General features: G+C 34.2%; 1 protein-coding gene across 3 annotated transcripts in view; it reads left to right on the top strand.

Moving 5' to 3' along the window:
• DPH6 (diphthamine biosynthesis 6) overlaps window positions 1-18,974 on the top strand; it is a 210,215-nt gene that overhangs the window by 49,263 nt on the left and 141,978 nt on the right. For all 3 annotated transcript variants that reach the window (XM_055716488.1, XM_055716490.1, XM_055716489.1), the window contains 3 exons: window positions 262-335; window positions 2,461-2,579; window positions 14,006-14,067. In XM_055716488.1, coding sequence (XP_055572463.1) covers window positions 262-335; window positions 2,461-2,579; window positions 14,006-14,067 — 255 coding nt within the window. The remainder of the gene's footprint in view (window positions 1-261; window positions 336-2,460; window positions 2,580-14,005; window positions 14,068-18,974) is intronic.

The following is an 18,974-nucleotide window of genomic DNA, read 5'->3' on the forward strand; positions in this document are numbered from 1 at the left end:
TTATTACTTCTGTAGAATGGTACTTGAGTTGATTACTGTGTTAGAGTAATAACCACTTAGGAGGTCAGCTGTGCTGCTCTCTTCTATGCAAGATCTGCATTCCAGCCCATTCAGTTCTGTGTACTGGACACAGGGAAGAGGATTTATTCTTGGTTGATTCTGCTAGTAGAAGTACTGGACCTCTATTGCTTATATGCTATATATGCTATATATATTAGTCAGCATACGCTGCTGTCATTAATATTCCATATCTTTCTTCAGGACAAAGAAGGCGTGGAGGGTGTATCTGTGGGAGCGATTCTTTCTGACTACCAGAGAGTTCGAGTTGAAGATGTGTAAGAAATTAACCTTTATTAATATACACATTCTGGAAAATACTTTACTTGTTTGTTTTCTAACTCAAATTCTGGAGCAGAGACAGTTGCTTGATTTCTCATGTTCTGTGATACCCAATTCATTCAATTCGTTAATATAAGGTGGTTTAGTTATTTGGGGTTTTTTGTCCCGTGGAACCATTACTAAAAATCCAATAGAGACTATACTGAATTTTTGGATTGCTCTTCAGGTCTCTTATGGATCTGTGGAAAGTATACAGGGTTTTAATATGAGAGTAGGTTCAGAACTTTGATTTCAACAGAAAGCTCACTGAGTTCCATTGACTACAGTGTGGTAGTCAAGTATCTCTATTTTCAACAGTTTTAATATAGAGGAACATCCTGTGACTGGTCATGAATTAAATGCAAGAGAATCCTCATGTGCCTGTCTTTCCTGACCTCCTTAAAATCTAATATCTGTTATCATTAATCAGGAGCTCTCATTTGTCATTTCTAGAGTGCACACTCTTTAAGTCTAGATAGATCATGATACTTTTAAGAGTCTTATTTTTTTAAAAAGGATTATGTAATGGGAAGTGCATGTATTATATAGACCAAGATTTGATTAGGGTCTGGAAAAAAAAATTCACTATGTATGTCCAATGAAATGCAAAAATACGTTGTGTTAAAAATTAATTATGATTTCATGAGTTCTTTAGTTATTTGCTGATAATAACAGCAGATATCTGGAAACCTTTATGAATGGTAAAATGGTGAAGTTAATGCTGTGCCAACTTGATTCACATCAGCAAGTTATACAGCATGGGTGTTTTCTTTACACTTCACATAGGTAAATTACAGTCAGAAATAGCTCCTTTCTTTTTCATTTCCCTTACACTTAAAACACTTTAATGACTGCTTGATCATGATACTAGATATTTTTGAAAATATTGCTTTTGTTGATTATGAGTTTCAGATCTTTTACCACAGCCAAAAGATTGACATGACATCACAATGTTCCTAACAGACCTGACTAATTCCAAGGTTGCTCAGTGGTAAAAAAAAAAATAATTACATTTATCTGTAGATTTACCCCTTGCAATAAAATTGTTTCACATAAACCATACGGTTACTTGGATTCAGCTAATTTGTTAGCTGAAGTTAGGCACTTACAGGAACTAATTCACATTCAGAGTTGCTAAATGTTTCTGTTAATTTCACAACTTAGTGCTCTGTTATAATATATAAAAGTAATAACAAAACCAATCAGATTATATGGGTGCTAACTGTGGATTTACATGTCAGTATAAAACATCCATTTTACTGTGAAGTCTTGACACTAATACTAGTGGGTCTATCTAAGATACAGAATAAAGCCCATATATTAGATAAACAATGATAATTGACAAATAAAGGTAATTTTTGAGTGCTCTGAGCTGGTCACATAGTGAAATTTTTAACTTTTTCAGGAACTAGACATTGCACATTTTATCACCAACTGATGGTGCAATTTGCAGAAGAGTTACCTACCAACAGTGCAAATTAGTGATTCTCTAATTTGATAAAGAATCAAATGCTGTGAATCAAATGCTGACTAAATATAGTATGTATCAAAACAATTAAATTTACATTAACAAGTTGTTAATTTGTGTGACAAGCTGAGTATATTTTCCCGATTTATTCTTTTTCTTGGGTGTTGATACAAATTACAGTTTTCCTGAGTGCATTCAGCACATTGCACTAGTGACGCGAGCCACATTTATCACAGAGTGGTATCTCTTGCCTTAACTGTGTTCATAAAAAGTGATCACGTCCTAAGATATTAACTGGTTTGTATTCCTAAAAGTTTAGAAATGCATTTTTTCATGATTGTTCTTATGTTCCCATGCAAATCTGTTTACGTCAGTGAGTTACATCTTACTTAAATAGATGAATTATTTTCAGTAGTGGTTTATTTCATTTTTCTTAATATTAAACAATGTATATACTGAAATCTGGGAATAGTAAAGTATAGTAATTGAAACTGTAGAAGGAAAATTATTTAAAGTTAGGAAATGAGAGAAATTAGTTTTCTTTAATATTACATGAACGATACTGCATAAAAGCATAATGCTTGGCTTTATCCAATTTTTCATTTTTTTTTAAGATGCAGAAGGCTTAATCTTCAGCCTTTAGCTTACCTTTGGCGTCGGAACCAGGAAATACTGCTTAAAGAAATGATATCATCTAACATTCAAGCCATAATCATAAAAGTGGCAGCTTTTGGTACGTATTCAGATTCTGAGCAATGTAGTCTAGTGAAACTTCCCATGGAAAAATTCACAACATAACAAAAAAAGATATTTTTTTTCCTATATTTCAGGATATGAAATGTTAGTATAAAGATTTTTTTTTCAAAATCATGTCATTGAATAACAGTCATGATGTTTGAGTAATTAATTTACCTGTATGTAATTCATTCTTAGAAGAGACATGGAAAAGCTGAAAAGTAATTCTTCCTAGCATAGTCATTAAATCTCTTTTGTAATTTTTTTGTTCTGTTTTGGTTTTGAGTTGCAGTAAAGATGCATGCATAATTCAGTGGTTCACAGTACTGTCATTTATAGATGATGCAGGCTGGTGGCTAGACAATATTATAAAGCAACCGTAAAGGTTTTAATAGAAATACAGCAAATTAACATCAAACAAGATGTAATTAGAAGAGGCCAAAACATTTTGTGTAACAACAGTCTTTGAGTTGGTAAGCATATAGCAAATAGAAATAGTTCATCACTGCCTTCAGAAAAATGGTATTTGCAGTGCAGTAGTTTAGTATGCCAGCAAATCAACCTGTCTTTTCATTGTCAAATATGTAAAATAAGGTTTGTATAATGAAGCAAATAAATATGAAAGATAACGTATTTTTTTATTGTTTGCATGTAAAAATAAGGTTTAATGAAGTTTTATAGGAAGGCTTATTGAATGACATGCTCTATAAACCGAAGAAGCACATGAAAAACATAACGGTACTAGATTCATTTCAGGCCTCTATGCAGTTTTTCATTTAGGAGTATCAAATGAGGTCTTAAGTATAAAGTGTGACCAAAGAATCTTTTCATTTTGGGTAACTATAGATTTGTGGTACCTTATACCAACAAATGGCTAGTATAATACAAGAGCATTGGTGGCGTCAGCAGTTAAAGATGTTAAAAATAGTGTTGTATAATTAGAAGTCTGATGGCTGGTTTATTTGGGCAACTTTCACATCAACTCCTAATGTCTGTCTTCTTTAAAGAATACTTTATAACAAAGTAATTTCCTCTTAAGTATTAACCAAGAATTGAATTATAATCTCTTTACACTGGATGAATTCCGTTACTTTTTTTTTTTTTTAATTAAATCTTTTTAAAAAAATATATTTATTCCTCTTTAGCTGGTATAGTTTCTAACTAGTTATTACATTACCACTACTATGGTCTCGCTGTATTGTTCTCTAGGATCTGCTAGGGCTGCTAGAGGGAACAACGATTAGAAATGCCACATTCCCTCATTCACTCACAGGTTACAAGCAATGTAATTTAATAACATTTTCCTGAATTTTGGAAGGCAAGTTACAAATATATAGGAGTTGAATGATGTGTTTTCTGCTATAAAACGCTTCTTTTTAAAATTGGAAAAAAAATAAAAATTAAAGGAATAGTTTTCAGACCATGTAAAGTACTTTTTCGTATTTATGTTATTTTTCCATTAAATACAATGCTTTCGTTGCTTGTGCTGATATGAAGAAAAAATAAAGTCCACAAAGAATATATGACATGCTTTTCCACATCAGAATTATTTTTTAAAGAAAAGATTATTTAAATAATAGATAAAACTATTTCAGAAGTAGATGTCATTGATGACCTGTCTTATGCCTGCAGCAAGATAAGCTTGTCTTTTGTATGCTACAGTCTAAAAAAAAACCTTAAAATGCACTAGTTAGTGCACAAAGAGTGCTTTGTGGGCTATTCATTGAAGGAGCGAATACCATAAATACTTGTAGATAGCAATTAGATAGAAAATCACTTCAAGGTTCTTTTTTTTTTCCCCCCCCTTTTTATTTTTTTGGCTACAGGTAAAAGAAAGATCTTATCAGAGTCAATTTCTCACCTGCCTCAGGCAGACGTAATTAGATGTAAGCAAATTTAATGGAGCTTTTGTGCTCCAGGGCCATCCTGTAATGCTTTAATAATTGCATGCCTTATTAAAGTGGATTTAAGGTATGAAGGCTGTTTAACATATCAAGTGGCAAAGAAGATAAGATACAGTTTAACTTTTTGCCTCTTAGATTAATAATCAAAGCTAAACTGCAATGAAAATATTTAAAATAGCAGATTTAAGAATCTGAAGGATAATGCATTAGATGGTACATTGTACAGATATTAATGCAAGAAGCAAATCTGTAACCTGAGCTTGACATTCATCAGCGCTGGCATACTTGTACACCCATCTTGTCCTGTTTTCCATTAACTCAGTGCTGGTATTGACAAGGTAAAAGCCTGTCGTTTTATGTAGAAAACACATAATTATGCAAGTAAATGAGCATTAGTTTAATACATTTCCCTAAATCCACTATTACAAATTAATACCATAAATTTTGCCGGTGGCAAGAGTTTTCTATCTCAGAGTACTGTGCTTTTCCAGATGGGATACCAATTGCTCTCACTTACATGCAAAAGAAATATTGTTAGCAAGCCTCCTTCCCATGCCTTCTGTTGATCTATAAGTAGATCAGCTTTCTTTCCTTTAGAGTGTATTTCAGAAGCTTTAATGATGACAGAAGAACATTCTATGATCTAGCAGCAGACCTGAATTATTTTTTTTCTTAAAAAGGCTGCTTATGCATACTTGTCTTCAGTGTCATTTTCTTGCTGCTAAAGATACATGTATGATGCATGATACTTTTATATTTGAAATATACCCCTCTTCAGTGGAATTCCCAGAAAGTCAGAATGAAGGTACTCAGTAACAGGTAAAATAGAAGCAGCTGTTGATTGTTTTTAATGTATGTGTGCCTGAAATTCCAGTAATATCCATTGCTCCTATGAGACAGCGTAATATAGCACTGTGTATAATAAAGTGTAATGTAGCACAATAATAAGATGCAGGTTTGACATCCTTGCTTTCTGGACACATTTTATGGATTAAGATACTAATTAATTGGCAGAGTATGCATAGAACAGATTCAACTTTTAATCATGGTAACTTTATGTACTGGTCTTACCTGTGCCATGTTCTAAAGCAAATTGCTTCTAAATTACAAGGTGTAATACTCAGGTGAAGAGAGAGGAGGAGGAAGGTTACATTTGGAAGGAGTGTTTGGGTTCCTCACATTATAGTCCTCAGCAAAAATCAAGCATTGAGTTCTGTTTAGTTTTACTTTATTAAAATATAGCTAAATTTTGTTAAGAATTAACAATAAAACTGAAGTGCCACTATACATTTTAAAATATGACAAACTTCAGTTATCATATATATGAGTATATAGTTGAAATTGGTTTTATGTTATGCAGTTAACGTAGCTTGTCCTCAGTGATTCTAGGTTTTTTTGAAGTTTTAAAACTAGCGTTTACCTTTAGTGCACATTGTAGTTTGAGAAAATGTGTGTGTGTGATTACTGCTTCAATGTTTCAGTCAAAATCAGAATATAAACTCAAATTTCTGTCTTTTAGGGGATTAATATGCATTATTTACTTTATACATTGCAGCTTCTTCCCAGTTTGGTTGTAGTAAATTAATGATTTATTAATGAATTAAATACTGAAAAAACATGGTAATTATGAGATCAGATAATAGAAATACTAAGCTGCAAAAAAAAGCTCTTTAATGGTTAAATTGTGTTTCTAACTTCTAGCTGTTCTTTGGACCACAGGAGAGAAATGATACCGTAACACTGTTCAACTGTTGGGCAATAATAAAAGCAGAAAGTTTGTATCAGAGCTGATTAGCCGTGGTCCTCAGCCTACCTACAAAGTGGGACTCTTATGCCATGGCTCTATCATTTACCTTGTAGGTCTGGCTGCTGTGAGTGCTTCTAGACAACCTGTATGCTCAGCCATGGGTAGACTTGAAATCACAGAGGCTGAGAAAGCCAAGATGTTGAGGTGGTGTAGGCCCTAGACACTTACCCAGACTTTCCCACCAACAACACAGTAAGGAGGCCTTAGGGAGACATTGCCATCTCCTCTCTGTCAACAAATTCTAAAGTTCCTTCTCTAAAATGAGCTATCTAAACTATGTATATTTAACTCGAGTCTTCTTTGCTGCGAGAAGATCTTGATGCTTGTATCACAACATCAAGAAGATTGGTATATTCCTGGTGTACATAGAATCCTCTGAAAAGTTGATAGTGTAGGGACGTGTATGTTTTTGTATATGAGATTTTAATTCAGAGAAAGAGAGTGTTACTTCTCAGTATAATGAAATCAGTACCTAGAGCTTTTGTTTGTTATTTATACCTTACCACCTAGGTGTCTGCATTATCGTTTATTATTCGTTTGCCACTAGTGGACAAAAGTGAAATCCTGACTGACTGAAATTGATAGCCAGACTCCCGTTAATTTTCATGGAAGTAAGATTTACAAATAAAGTAGTACATTTAAAAAGAGCTAGCACCACACAGTTCCTGGTTAAGTTCCTGAGGGTGTACTTTGGTGTTACAGGTAAACTGGTCTGATAGTGAGTTGCTGCCACAAGATTGATCTTTCCTGCCCCCTTCTAGCTGACTTCCAAACCACAAGTCTCTACTTGCTTCTGCCTCTGTAAAATTCAGCGATTCTGTGGCTGCAGCTTGGTGATCCAGCAGAGAAGTGCTGCTTTTTAGTGTGTGCGGGGAACTTGCTGTGTAGATGCTATGGGCCACATAGAGGACAAAACTCTTTCAATGGAAAGCTTACTGTTAAATTGGGTTGTGTTGGCTGTAATGTCAGATCACATCCTGAAGTAAATTGGTGGTCATGTGAGTTCTGTTGGAGCACATTATCTGTGCAATGGAAGGAACAGTGTTCTTTTAATATATGTCTCTATTTTTTAATACTGAGCAATTTTCAGTAGTAACATGACACCGGTTGGAAGGAAGAGTGGGAAAGTGAATCTGCCTGAAAACAGAAAAGCAATTGAAAGTTGAGTGCAGTGCTTCTTAAGGACATGTCAGATACAGACAACATTGGAGAGAGATGGCTTTAAAGTGGAAAGATCTCTTTGCAATTTGGGGAGATCAGATCATCTAAAGAAAAAGTGAAATGGAAGCAGTGGGCTAAGAATGGACTATTAGGCATTTACCGTGACAAAGAAAAGGAAGTAAAGGTTCTAGTGAAGGAGACAGAAAAATAGTCAGAGAACTTTGAACTGAAAAATAATGGAAGAAAAAGAGATGTCAAAAGCAGAAATAATTTTAATAGAATGAAAATCAAGAGATAGAAGCAGTGTCTTGTTAATACTAGCATATTACTTGCTGCTCTTTAATGCTTGGTAAGATTTAAGTTCTGGATGCACATTCACTGTGCAGATCTCTGTGCTGAAACAGAGCATAAACTAAAACCTTTAAAGGCATATCTGTGTTGTGAGAACCAGAGATGCTTGCTTTCCAGGTCTTTCTGAGTTGAAGGTTTATGAGACTTCTTGTCTCAATCTGATCCTTTATTTCTGCTCTGGCCTTCGTCCTTCTGCAGGTGATCTACTGATCTCTCCTGTCAGAAGTCCCTGTTGATCCATTTGTGCACTGTGACTTTTTAAAGGTTTATAACATGTCTGCATGGGATGGATTTAATGAAAGTGACAATCTTTACCACTTGCATCATGACCCTTTCTCTACCACTGAATGAAATTTCAACCCTTTTCTTCAAATCTTAATAGCACTAGAACTGTTCAGGGCATGGAAATACCAGAATTCTTTAACAGGGACAAAACAGCACATCCTTTTATATCCACTACAGTGCTGGAATGGTTGAATCTTTGAATTGAATAGATTAATAAACAGTGCTCTAAAGTAATTCTACTCAAAACATTTCAGTATGCTAAAGTTAGAAACACTGAAAAGTTTTATATTGGGAAAGTCATACATATGTGGCTTTCTTACTATTACAAACCTGTAATAACTTTTTAAGTCTCTGAAGTCTGTTGAAAGTCCTGAGAGGAGGTTGACTTGGGCAGTATTTTCAAGGAGCTGAACCATTTGCTATATAGAGTTTTGGATTTGATTAAAAGCAGTTTGATGCTGTTACGAAACAATTCTTCAACAATCTCTTTTTAAACTGTGAACATCTTAGTGTTTTAAAAGTATCTGCGTGACAACATTGCCTTGTTATTTGATGAAACAATACAAAATTTCTTCAAAGACTTATTGAGGTTTCTGTTCCTGAAATGGCAGAGCTAAGTTGCTTTGAATCCTAGATGTAACTAGAACACAAATAACTTTGATGTTAAAAAAAAAACCAAACAAAACCACAAGAGATTACAGATAAAATAAACATTGCTAGTATGAAGAGTTTTAGAGCCCTTTACCTCTTAGAATTCTAAAATTTGATGACATCAGACTAACCTAGTTTAGAAAATATTTGACGAACTTCTGAGAAAGAAGATAAACTGTGATCCTAAAGAAACTCTACTGGAAGCATAAGCTAGAACCAATTTGGGAGTAAAATTTTATAACTTTACCACTTAGCTTGAAAAGAGTTACTATATCTTCAGATTCTATCCCTGTGCTATTCCCACCCTGGATAAATTACCCCATTAAAATAAATTTAAAAAAAAAAAAAAAACAGAAAAAAAAAAAAGAAAAAAAGGAAAAAGAAAAAAAAAAGAGGAAAAATAAGTAGGCACATAAGCAAGTTGCATGAATTTTGCTCTTTTATACAATATATTAGAAGTATGTTCCTCTCAAATGAAATCTTTTAGAGATGGAGTAATATCCAATTATTTATTGCACTTTCCTTCATTTTTATATGAAAATTAAGCAGCTTTTAATTTTATTTTTTTTATGTTTTGGAAAAAGATATTCAAGGAATCCGTCCAGTTCACCATTTTTATGCAGCCTTTTGTGTGTGACAGTTATGAGAAAGTTAAGAATCAACTATGAACCTGTCAAGTTATGCTACCAGACAAAAAGTTTACTTCCCAGCTCTTTGTGGAAATGAAAGCTAAAGGAATAATCTACCTTACGGCAATTTAAGGTATAGATTTTCAGTGCGTTAATATGTCTGTGGCAGGTGCAGTCCTATATCATGAAGGGTATCTGACATTCCGGCAGAGTAAAGCTGCTTTACCAACTAATACATTTGTGTATGGGCTTTTTCTGTGCTATTAGAAGCATACTCTTTGATTCTGTATTGTTTAAAGAATAGTGCTTGATCCTGCTCATGCAAATCAGTGATGTTGCTTCAAAAAGAAAGAAGACAAAGAAACATTTAAAGTAGAGGATTTTACCTTCAAAAATAGTCCTATTTTCTCTGTTTCAATTCTAAGATGAGTGGTTGCATCTATCCTTTATACTCTTGTCCTTTCTCTCCGTATTTCTGTACCTGAAGATTCCATCACATCCTTGTTAACCCTGTTTTCTTCCTGAAAAATAAATTGAAAATACAGTGGAAAAGGCTAGTTTTGGTTCCAGAAAACTTAAGTCTTTCATTCCCTCTTTTCTTACTTAAAGTTCTAAGTAATTCTTCTTTGGGTGAGCAGCTGACTAGGATCTTTCCAGAAACCTTGTTGTGCGTTATACTGCCCTCCATCATCAGAAGTTAAATCTTGGTCCCTGTCATGCCTAATGATGGGAGTTACTAGTTTTCTCAACAATACTTGTCAAGAAGTCAGGAAAAAGAAGGGAACTTTAAGTTGCTGTAACTTTAAAAGAAGTTCCAATTTTTTCTCCAGGAGTCTTTACTAAGTTGTACGTATATGAAATTTCAAGAAGGGTGATAATAGATAGTTATTTTCATATTTGTTTTTAACCTTATTTTATGGCAGAGAGGTTTTTCCCTATATTATCAACAGGTACTGCTTAACTCATATTTTATTGAGATGTGTGTGTGGTAGTGATTCTTCCACAATATGTTCATATGTTATGGGTTAGAGTTTGGTTCAGTGTAGCTTTCAGAAGAACTTTACGTACCACCATTTCTTAAAGCCAATAATTATGATTTATTTATTTATTCAGCATTTTACTAAGAGGTGGAAATACAGGTTTTTTATATTAAAATACTTTCTTTAAAAATCAAGACTATTTTAAAATTCTGAACACGTACAAAACATGTTCTTGTTAGTAGGATGAGGCTTTAGAATGTGGATTTTATTAGCTGAATGTAATGCCATGAAAATGGAACTTGATATTCTAATGGTCTTGATAAATGCAAGTAGTATCAGGTAGTTACCCCTCAGGTGAGGGTTTTATGCTACACTAATACATGTGTACAAAGTGAACCATTTAAATTACAGTTCCTCTTAACTTCACACTAGTGAAATGCCTTCTAGTAATGTTCTTTGGTACATTTTTATCACTACAGAACAAAGCCCTGAGTTTCTGCCCCAGTCTTTTGACATTGCTGCAGTTCTCTACAGCACTTGTCTTGTGGCTGTGACCAAGAGGGCTCTGCAACCATTGTTGGTATCTGCAGGAAGGAGTTCTGCTCCTGTCAGTGGATTTATCAGGAATTATAGATGGAGGAGAAATTACTTTGAACTGATTATACCATTTGTGCTATTGCACACTGATTTTACAGTAAAACTAGGCCACAAAACTGGAAGTGAGCGCACAATTTTGTTTTACTGAGCACTGTTAAAAACAGCATTATCAAATCTTTCAAGATGTTTCTGTCATCATGTGCTGGTCTGTCTCAAAGAAATAAAGCCCCACTTGCTTTCTTTGACAGCACATAATAAATTGATATAGTTCAGTTGGGGAGTTGAAGCATTGAAAATAATGGGGCATAACATTCTAGGGTTAACATTTATTCATAGATGATGCAATTAAATAAAACAGGCATTAACTTCAAGGTCAGTCAGTAAAGTAATAAAAGTGAATATTTTAATTGAATTGTAATTGCTTCCCATTGATACATGTGAGTTAAGTAAAATAGATGTCAGTGCCACGAATTATAGTTCCTTTCCTAATTAATTTCTTAATTCTACATATAGTCATCCAGGCCCTGGACCTTGTTGTTGGTTTATCCACCCATCCAGCTTTCTTCATATCTAGTTTCATGGAGGAAAAATCTGTAGGGTGTGGTTAAATGGAATGTACTGAGAATTTACAATACATTGTTCTTCTTTTTAGTGTAAATCATTTTAAGAATCTGAATCAATCTACTCCTTTTTTTAAAGAAAAACGTGCCAAATAGAAGTGTAGATTTATATTAACTGCTTTGTAAGTATGGTTGGAGATACTTTGTCACACTAATAGTAGCAGTAGATGTACAGCTTCATCTATACATGCATACCATTACAGATTTGAGATATGGATTACTGGTTCTGCAAATTACAGGTTACATTGGTTCTTGATGCCTTTAGCAGACAGTTTCTGTTCACTCACAATACAAACCTATTGGAAACTAAAGGAAAAAAATACTTTTCAAAAGAAAGACAAGCTATCCAAAAATAGAATTCTACTGAGAAACAGAAAGGGTACATTACATTTTCACAGATTTTCAGGTAGGTGTGGGATATTCTAAAGAGTTCACCCATAGTGTATACATATGCAATTTATTTGTATTTTACATACTACTTATATAATAGTTTAAGTGATTATTTTGGGTTCATTAAGGGGTAGTACAGTAGGTGTATCCTTCCTAATATCAAAGAGAAGTTGTGAAAGAAATCATGTGTTGGTGTGTCTGGTTCTGACAACTTTTTCCTTTCTCACATGTTTGTAATGTAGCACTTGGTTTAAATTTAAAATAAACTAATTTGTTTTTATCAAGGAAAGGAATTGCTTTTCTTAGAAAAGTAATTATGTTAATGAAGAATGTTATTGTAGATGTGTGAAATGAGTACTGTACCATGGTACTCATTATTATTCATGTATTTTAAGAGAAAATGCTTGTTTAGCCTAATACCTTTCCCATTAAAATCAAGGACATAATGCTAAGCTGGTGTAAGTTGGAAGATATTATCAGAATTATTTGAACTATTGAAATTAAATGAAAATATTTCAAAATAATTTCCATAAGCATAAATTACCATCTTATATCTAGCAACACACATTTTTAGTCTGTTAATAAAGAGCAATAAACCAATACTAAAAAAGAATAGAGGGAAAAAAAACCTCAGTCCTCTTTCACTTTAATTATTAAGCAGTTTTTACAGTGTTCCCCTAGATAGTAAGAGAATTTTTAATGTGCTTTAATGAAATATTTAAAAACTTTCTTAATGTTTTGAGATCTCATTCACTCTAACTTGCTTTAGTTTCACAGGAATTTAAATATACCAAGACCATCATTGTAAAAATTAAAAGGCATATCAGCTATTCGAACTTATCAACGACTTTATAAAATAGTATATCATACATTTATATAACAGCTTTCATTATCAATGATCTAAAGTGCTTTGCAAGGTACATACTTCAGAAATTGCTTCTAAATGGAGTCATTCTGGTGGCAGCTCTTTAATGATACCCATTATTGTATAAAGCAATAGAGTAGGAAAAAATAGACAAGAATTGCAATCAGTAAAAAAAAGAAACCACAATAATTAAGAGTAGTAAAGAGTGTGAGCACTGAAAATTTACCAGTTTTCCTTCACTTTTAGAAGTCACAATTTTTGTTTTTTCTTATTTACTTCATATGTTAAAACCTTTTGACCACTTAAGTATCCTAGTTGGATTTGGGATTATTTGGTTGAAGAAGATGCCAGCTCTTGAAACAGTTGTTCCTGGCCGTTTTTTATCCCACTGCTGATTTCTGCCAATTATTTGACTTATTCTTAAAAAGTGATCATTTAACAGCCATGAGTTGGCTTGGCAAAACTCATGAAGTCAGAAAGCTGAAAGAGGAACACAGAGGAGCAAGTTAGAGGAATTATCAAATGCCAGTAGAGCTTACTTTTTTTTTCCAAAAAAAATAAATCAAAATGTAGGCATCATACAGAATATTTTGTGATGGATTAGAAGGTACAATATTGAAGAATTCTGTAAGTCTTGAGTTTTCTTTATATATCCATCCCTTTTAAATCTTACCTTTCTTCCATGGGTAACGCACACACAGAATGTGATTCAGCAAAATAGTTTTTATTATGGAAAACAGTCTGTGTTACTTCCACTAATTTGCAGGAACTATAAAAAAATTAACTTGTATTTTAATTTAATAGGCATTGACAAAGGTAACTTCTGACTCAAGAGGTAATTTCTATGTTAGTATTTTTGTTACCGTGAACCTGTATGTTTACTTCACTGGTTAGTGAAATTTCTAAGAAAGGAAAACAGCAGCTTTTCCAGTTGACACAGAGTGAAAAGGTAATTGGCCGTATTTTCCCACAAACACAGAACCCAGTTCCCCAGAGGGGTTAAGAGAAAATTCTGACTAAGTATAGTTTTTTTAGGGTAGAAATTATTTTAAATACAGTGGGACTAATTTCTAAGGGAGACATGCTACCTTTGGGAGCTGGGGCCGGGGGGGGGGATGCCACCTTTCTTGTTGTCATAACAGAACTTTATAAAAAATATTTTTACACTTTTTTTCCCCCTGCAGGTTTAGATCCAGATAAGCATCTAGGAAAGACACTGGATCAAATGGAGCCTCATCTTTTGGAGGTGAGTATTAGTTAAAGGATACTCATACTGGTAAAGTTACAATTAAAGTAACATAGGCAGAAATTCAGAAAAATGACCTTAATAAAAAATTACTTGGTTACTTTCATAAATTAGGTGCTAAACCAAGGCTTGTCTTTGTACATACAGTATAAGCTTCATGTGTATTTTCAATATGAAAAACATTATGGAGGTAGTTCACAGGTGTGCCAGCATCTTTAAAACAAACTAAAGGCAAGATAGTTCAGCAGTAAAGGAACACTAACTTGTATGTCAATATGACAAAGCTAAATAAGCAAGGAATGGTAGTGGCAAAAATCATAGATGATACAAAACTTCCCCATCTGAAGGTTTGCTACCATTTTTTAGGTACGTAATTTCAAATATTGACTAAGTTTATTGCTAAGGATGTACTTAATTCTATACAAAGGGTTATATAGTCCTCAAAGCAAGAGAATGCCTGTAGGCAGAGCTAACAGATTTATTTAAAGAAAAGTTAACTAGGGGAAAAAAAAATAACCAGAGTTTTTGTACACAAGTCTTCTTTGAGTTTGGTGTAGGAGCATCAAACATCAAGCTAAGTACAGTTTAAGAATAACAGCTCTGAAAGTGTGTTTTCATATACTGTCTGTGACAAAGCCAGTTTACCACAGTTCCTTGTCCTCCAGCCTGTTAAAAACCCACCATTATATACATGTTTGGCTATTAAAAGAGTTTTACTGTAACTTTTATGAGTGTAAGCTGTCTAAATTTGCCCAAAACGATCTCCTAAAAATAGTTTTTGTTGTTAATCTGGGTAGTTACTGTTCAGCCTGGCTTTGTAAGCAGCTTTTCTGAAACAATTAAGGGCATGGCAAACTTGCAGAAGAGAAAGAAAAAGTAACCAGAATTTCTTAGGAACTTTAAAAATCTCTTTTGCCGCTGAAAGGCAGCAGAGTTAATAAATCGGATTTATATCTTGAGTTTAATTTTGTTAGTCATTTACATGGCTGGAGAGAAGAGGATAGACAATTTGTACTTGGCAAAGCTGAAGAAGAATGAAGGTCCAGAACGTTCAAATAGTCTTACTTGAAGAGATTGTTGTTGGCTTGTTCTTAGCTTGAAGTTTGTTGCTTCTGCTTCAGAGCTGGAGAATCTGCCCAGAAATCTCCCCTCTGCCCCACTATATAAACTATGTAAATAGTTGATATTAAAATCCTCTTCATTGTCTCTTTTTCTAAGTCTTGCTTCACTTATATGTTTAGATCATCTCAACTACAGCAAAGATTCAGAATACCAGGGGTTGAGAAGGAGAGGTTTTTTATCTTTCTCCAGAAAAAGGGAAGGAAGGAAAGCAGGGAAATAAATATCTTCCTAAATAATTGTAGTGCAGGTAAAAAAACAGTGGTAGAGACATACAGTAGGACTACACAAAAATAAGTATACATTAACTACATGTAAAACATTTGTTCATATTGTGTCATTAGCAGATGCTTTATTTCATGGGGTGATAATGAAGGTATATTTAAAACAGTAAATAGTTTGCTAAATCTAGGGATATCTGTAAGATCCAAGAACAGTTAGAAGAGGGAGTGGATTTATCCTTTCTGGTAAGTATAGATTGGATTTCTACAGGAAAAAGAAGGAAGAGAGAACGGGTTCACCACTTCAAGCATCGGTGAGCTTTGCAATTTAGGTAATATAATCTGATTGAGCAGTGAGCAAACCTTGAGTTGAAAGGTGTATTAACATGGCTGTTTGGCTCAGCCAATAAGCTGACGGAGAACCAAGGTCCACAAGTTCAGTTCACCACTTGTGAACATGGTTAGGCTGCTTCCAGGAGCTTGACTGCTAAGCTGGCATTGCGCTGTGCAAACGTGCCGGACTGGAGTCTTCATTTCACTCCATGTTTGTGTCATAGGCCTGCTGTGGCGCTGGAACATTGTATAGTGCAAGAAAGTAACATTATTGCAGAAAAGCAGTTTTACTGACATTAGAAGTCACATTCTGCATGTACTGTAGAAGTGCCTACTGATTGCTAAATTCCTAGAAAGGTTGTTTGGAAGATCTCTGGAGTCACGAGGAAATAACACATAGTTTAAGAGTAGGGTAAACATTTAAGGGCTCCTCCCCCAGTTTGTTGCTGCAGATCACTTAAGCAATGTTTCTGTCTATCAGAGCTGTTTCTTTAGGAACTTAGTAAGTGACAGCTAAGGAAGGATAAAAATTTGTGATCATGAAACAATGAACAATTTACTGTGCAACAGATTTAACAGAAGCATCAACTTCATTGTAATATTAATTCCATACTGGTCAGTCACATTTGGATGAATTAATGTTTGTATGGGACTAGTTAAATAAACCAAAAGGAGGAAAGTGCAGTCCGGGCATTCACGGAAAGCTTCTGTTATCAATATTCAGGTTGCAGCTTTGGTGGGGCTGCAGGGTGGGTAGCTACTCACCTCAGTTAAATCAGTAGTCTTGACTTTCTTTAAACCTGTAGCAGCAAGTATTGCAATTTTAGTTATGTTAATAGAGTATAATTAAAATAAGGCTTAAGAAGTGTTCTTCTCCATTTCATTTCACCATCATTCATTTTAAAAAGAAAACAATGAACTAAGAAATCCAAAAGTACCTAGTATTTTGGGGAATTAAATGTATTCTTCCTGATGTTTGATAGCTCAAATGAAGTGGTTCTTACTTGGTTTCACTGAAATTCTTCTGTCATGGTTTAATACTTCTCAAAATCCCACATTTGCAGGTTTTATCTTTTATCGATACAACAGTAAGCAGAGCAACGACTGCGTAGCTTAAGGTGTAGAACTGGTAGGGCATTCTGACCCTATTGGAACTGGCTGTCAGGCCAGATTATTTGTTCATGAGGCTGTTTCTTGTGCATATGCATGCTATGAAAGTCAAAGTCAGTACAAATAAATTGGTTTTACTGGATACTTAGTTGGCTTTAAGGCCTAATAAAACCAAATCATTAACTATAAACTGAAGAGAAATGCTTAGGTTTATAATGTGAAAAATACTCTTGCAAACCAATGAAGTCTTCAGCATCAGAAGTTCTGGTAGACAGAATGTGAGAGCAAGGAGTTCACAGTTTTCAGTAAGGAGGAGAAATAAAATTTAATATTCTGACCATACCAAAGCAAACACCATAATAAATTAATTTTTAACATCCCCCAAACTGCCACAGTTTTATATACTCTTGTATCTTTGATTTGTTTTGTATTATCAAACCAGCAATTTCAAATTTCACAACAAATTCCTTGGAATTAGTTGTTGTTATTTTTTGCTAATCTGTACTTTTTCCTATTCTTGTGGGATTCTCTTTTGAGTACTCTATTGATATCTAATGTAACTTTACGTTGTTTGTTCAGCTAGGTGGAGAGGTTTACCTTACAGCTTTTTCCCTAGTTTGATGTGCAAGTTTGTGAGAAATTTTACAAGTTCTGTTTAAAATTAATTAAATAGTATTCTGTGCGTTCTTTAGTTTTGTGGAAAACCAGTTTATATTTTCCGAAGTTCAGTGCTATTGTGGTTTAACCCCAGCTGGCAACTAAGTACCACCAGCTGCTCACTCATTCCCCTCCACCCCAGCAAGGTTGGGAAGAGAATCAGGAAAAAGGTAAAACTTGTTGGTTGAAATAAGAACAATTTTATAATTGAAATAAGATAGAGTAATAATAATAATGAAAGGGAGAGAGAGGGAGAGAGGAATAAAACCCAAAAGAAAAAAAACCCAAGTGATGCACATTACAATTGCTCACCACCCACTGACCGATGCCCAGCCAGTCCCAGAGCAGTGATTGGCAAGCCACGGGCAACTCCCCCCAGTTTATATACTCAGTATGATATTCTGTGGAATATCCCTTTGGCTGGTTCAGATCAGCTGTCCTGGATCTGCTCCCTCCCAGCTTCTTGTGCACCTCTTCACTTGCAGGGTGTGGGAAACTTGATAAGTCTTTGATTTAGAGTAAGCGCTACTTAGCAACAACTAAACATTAGTGTGTTATCAACACTATTTTCATACTAAATCCAAAACAGCACTGCACCAGCTACTGAGAAGAAAAAAACTCTGTCCCAGCCAAAACCAGGACAAGTGCCCAGAAAAATGCCGGTGTTGAATATAAGATTGTCTTTGGTATTGAACCACAACATACATGACGTGTTCAGTCATTTGGGATTGGTAGGTTATATCCTGCTTTACATTCTAGCATGTATTCACAAAGTTCAACTTCTCTGATACCAGTGATCAGGAATTAGGACTTCACTTACTTTTTATACTAAAAGTTTACTTGTATTACTATATCAAAAGCAACTTGTATTACTATAATGTGCCTATTATAATTTGTCTTTTGGACATACAAGAAATAAGCATAAAGTAATAGTTTTCTTTTTAGAAAAAAATCTGTTGTTGAGGCATTACAAGAGGTGTATCAATGATAATTAAAAAAAAAACACAAAACCAACAACAACACAAAAAAAAAGCCAACCAAAAAAACAAAAACAAAAAACCAAACAAACTCACCACCCAGACCTGGTTTCATCCACTGAACTATTTAACTTTGGAAAAATGTATTGTCACCTAAATTTTCAGTCTTCTGATTTACTTTAGTTTATGTGTACAATAGCAATGATAATAATTACTGACTTAAAGGTTAGGTGTTTTTACTGCTGTAGCAGCAGAAAAACCAACAAGGATTGAGTGGGAAAAATTGTGATTTAATTTTGCAATTTTTTTTTTCTGAATTTACATACAGAAGGTTGAACTTGTGAGTACAATGATGATCTGCAACTCATACTTTTATCAGGGGTGAATTTTATTGGCTCAGGACACCGGCATTGTGGCAAGGAAAGTTCTTGAATTACTGCTTTTTTCTAAATGGTAGATCTTTGATTAATTAATGATGAATGGTTGCTAC

The sequence above is a fragment of the Falco cherrug genome, chromosome 7 (genome assembly GCF_023634085.1).
Source record: "Falco cherrug isolate bFalChe1 chromosome 7, bFalChe1.pri, whole genome shotgun sequence".
Classification (NCBI taxonomy): domain Eukaryota; kingdom Metazoa; phylum Chordata; class Aves; order Falconiformes; family Falconidae; genus Falco; species Falco cherrug.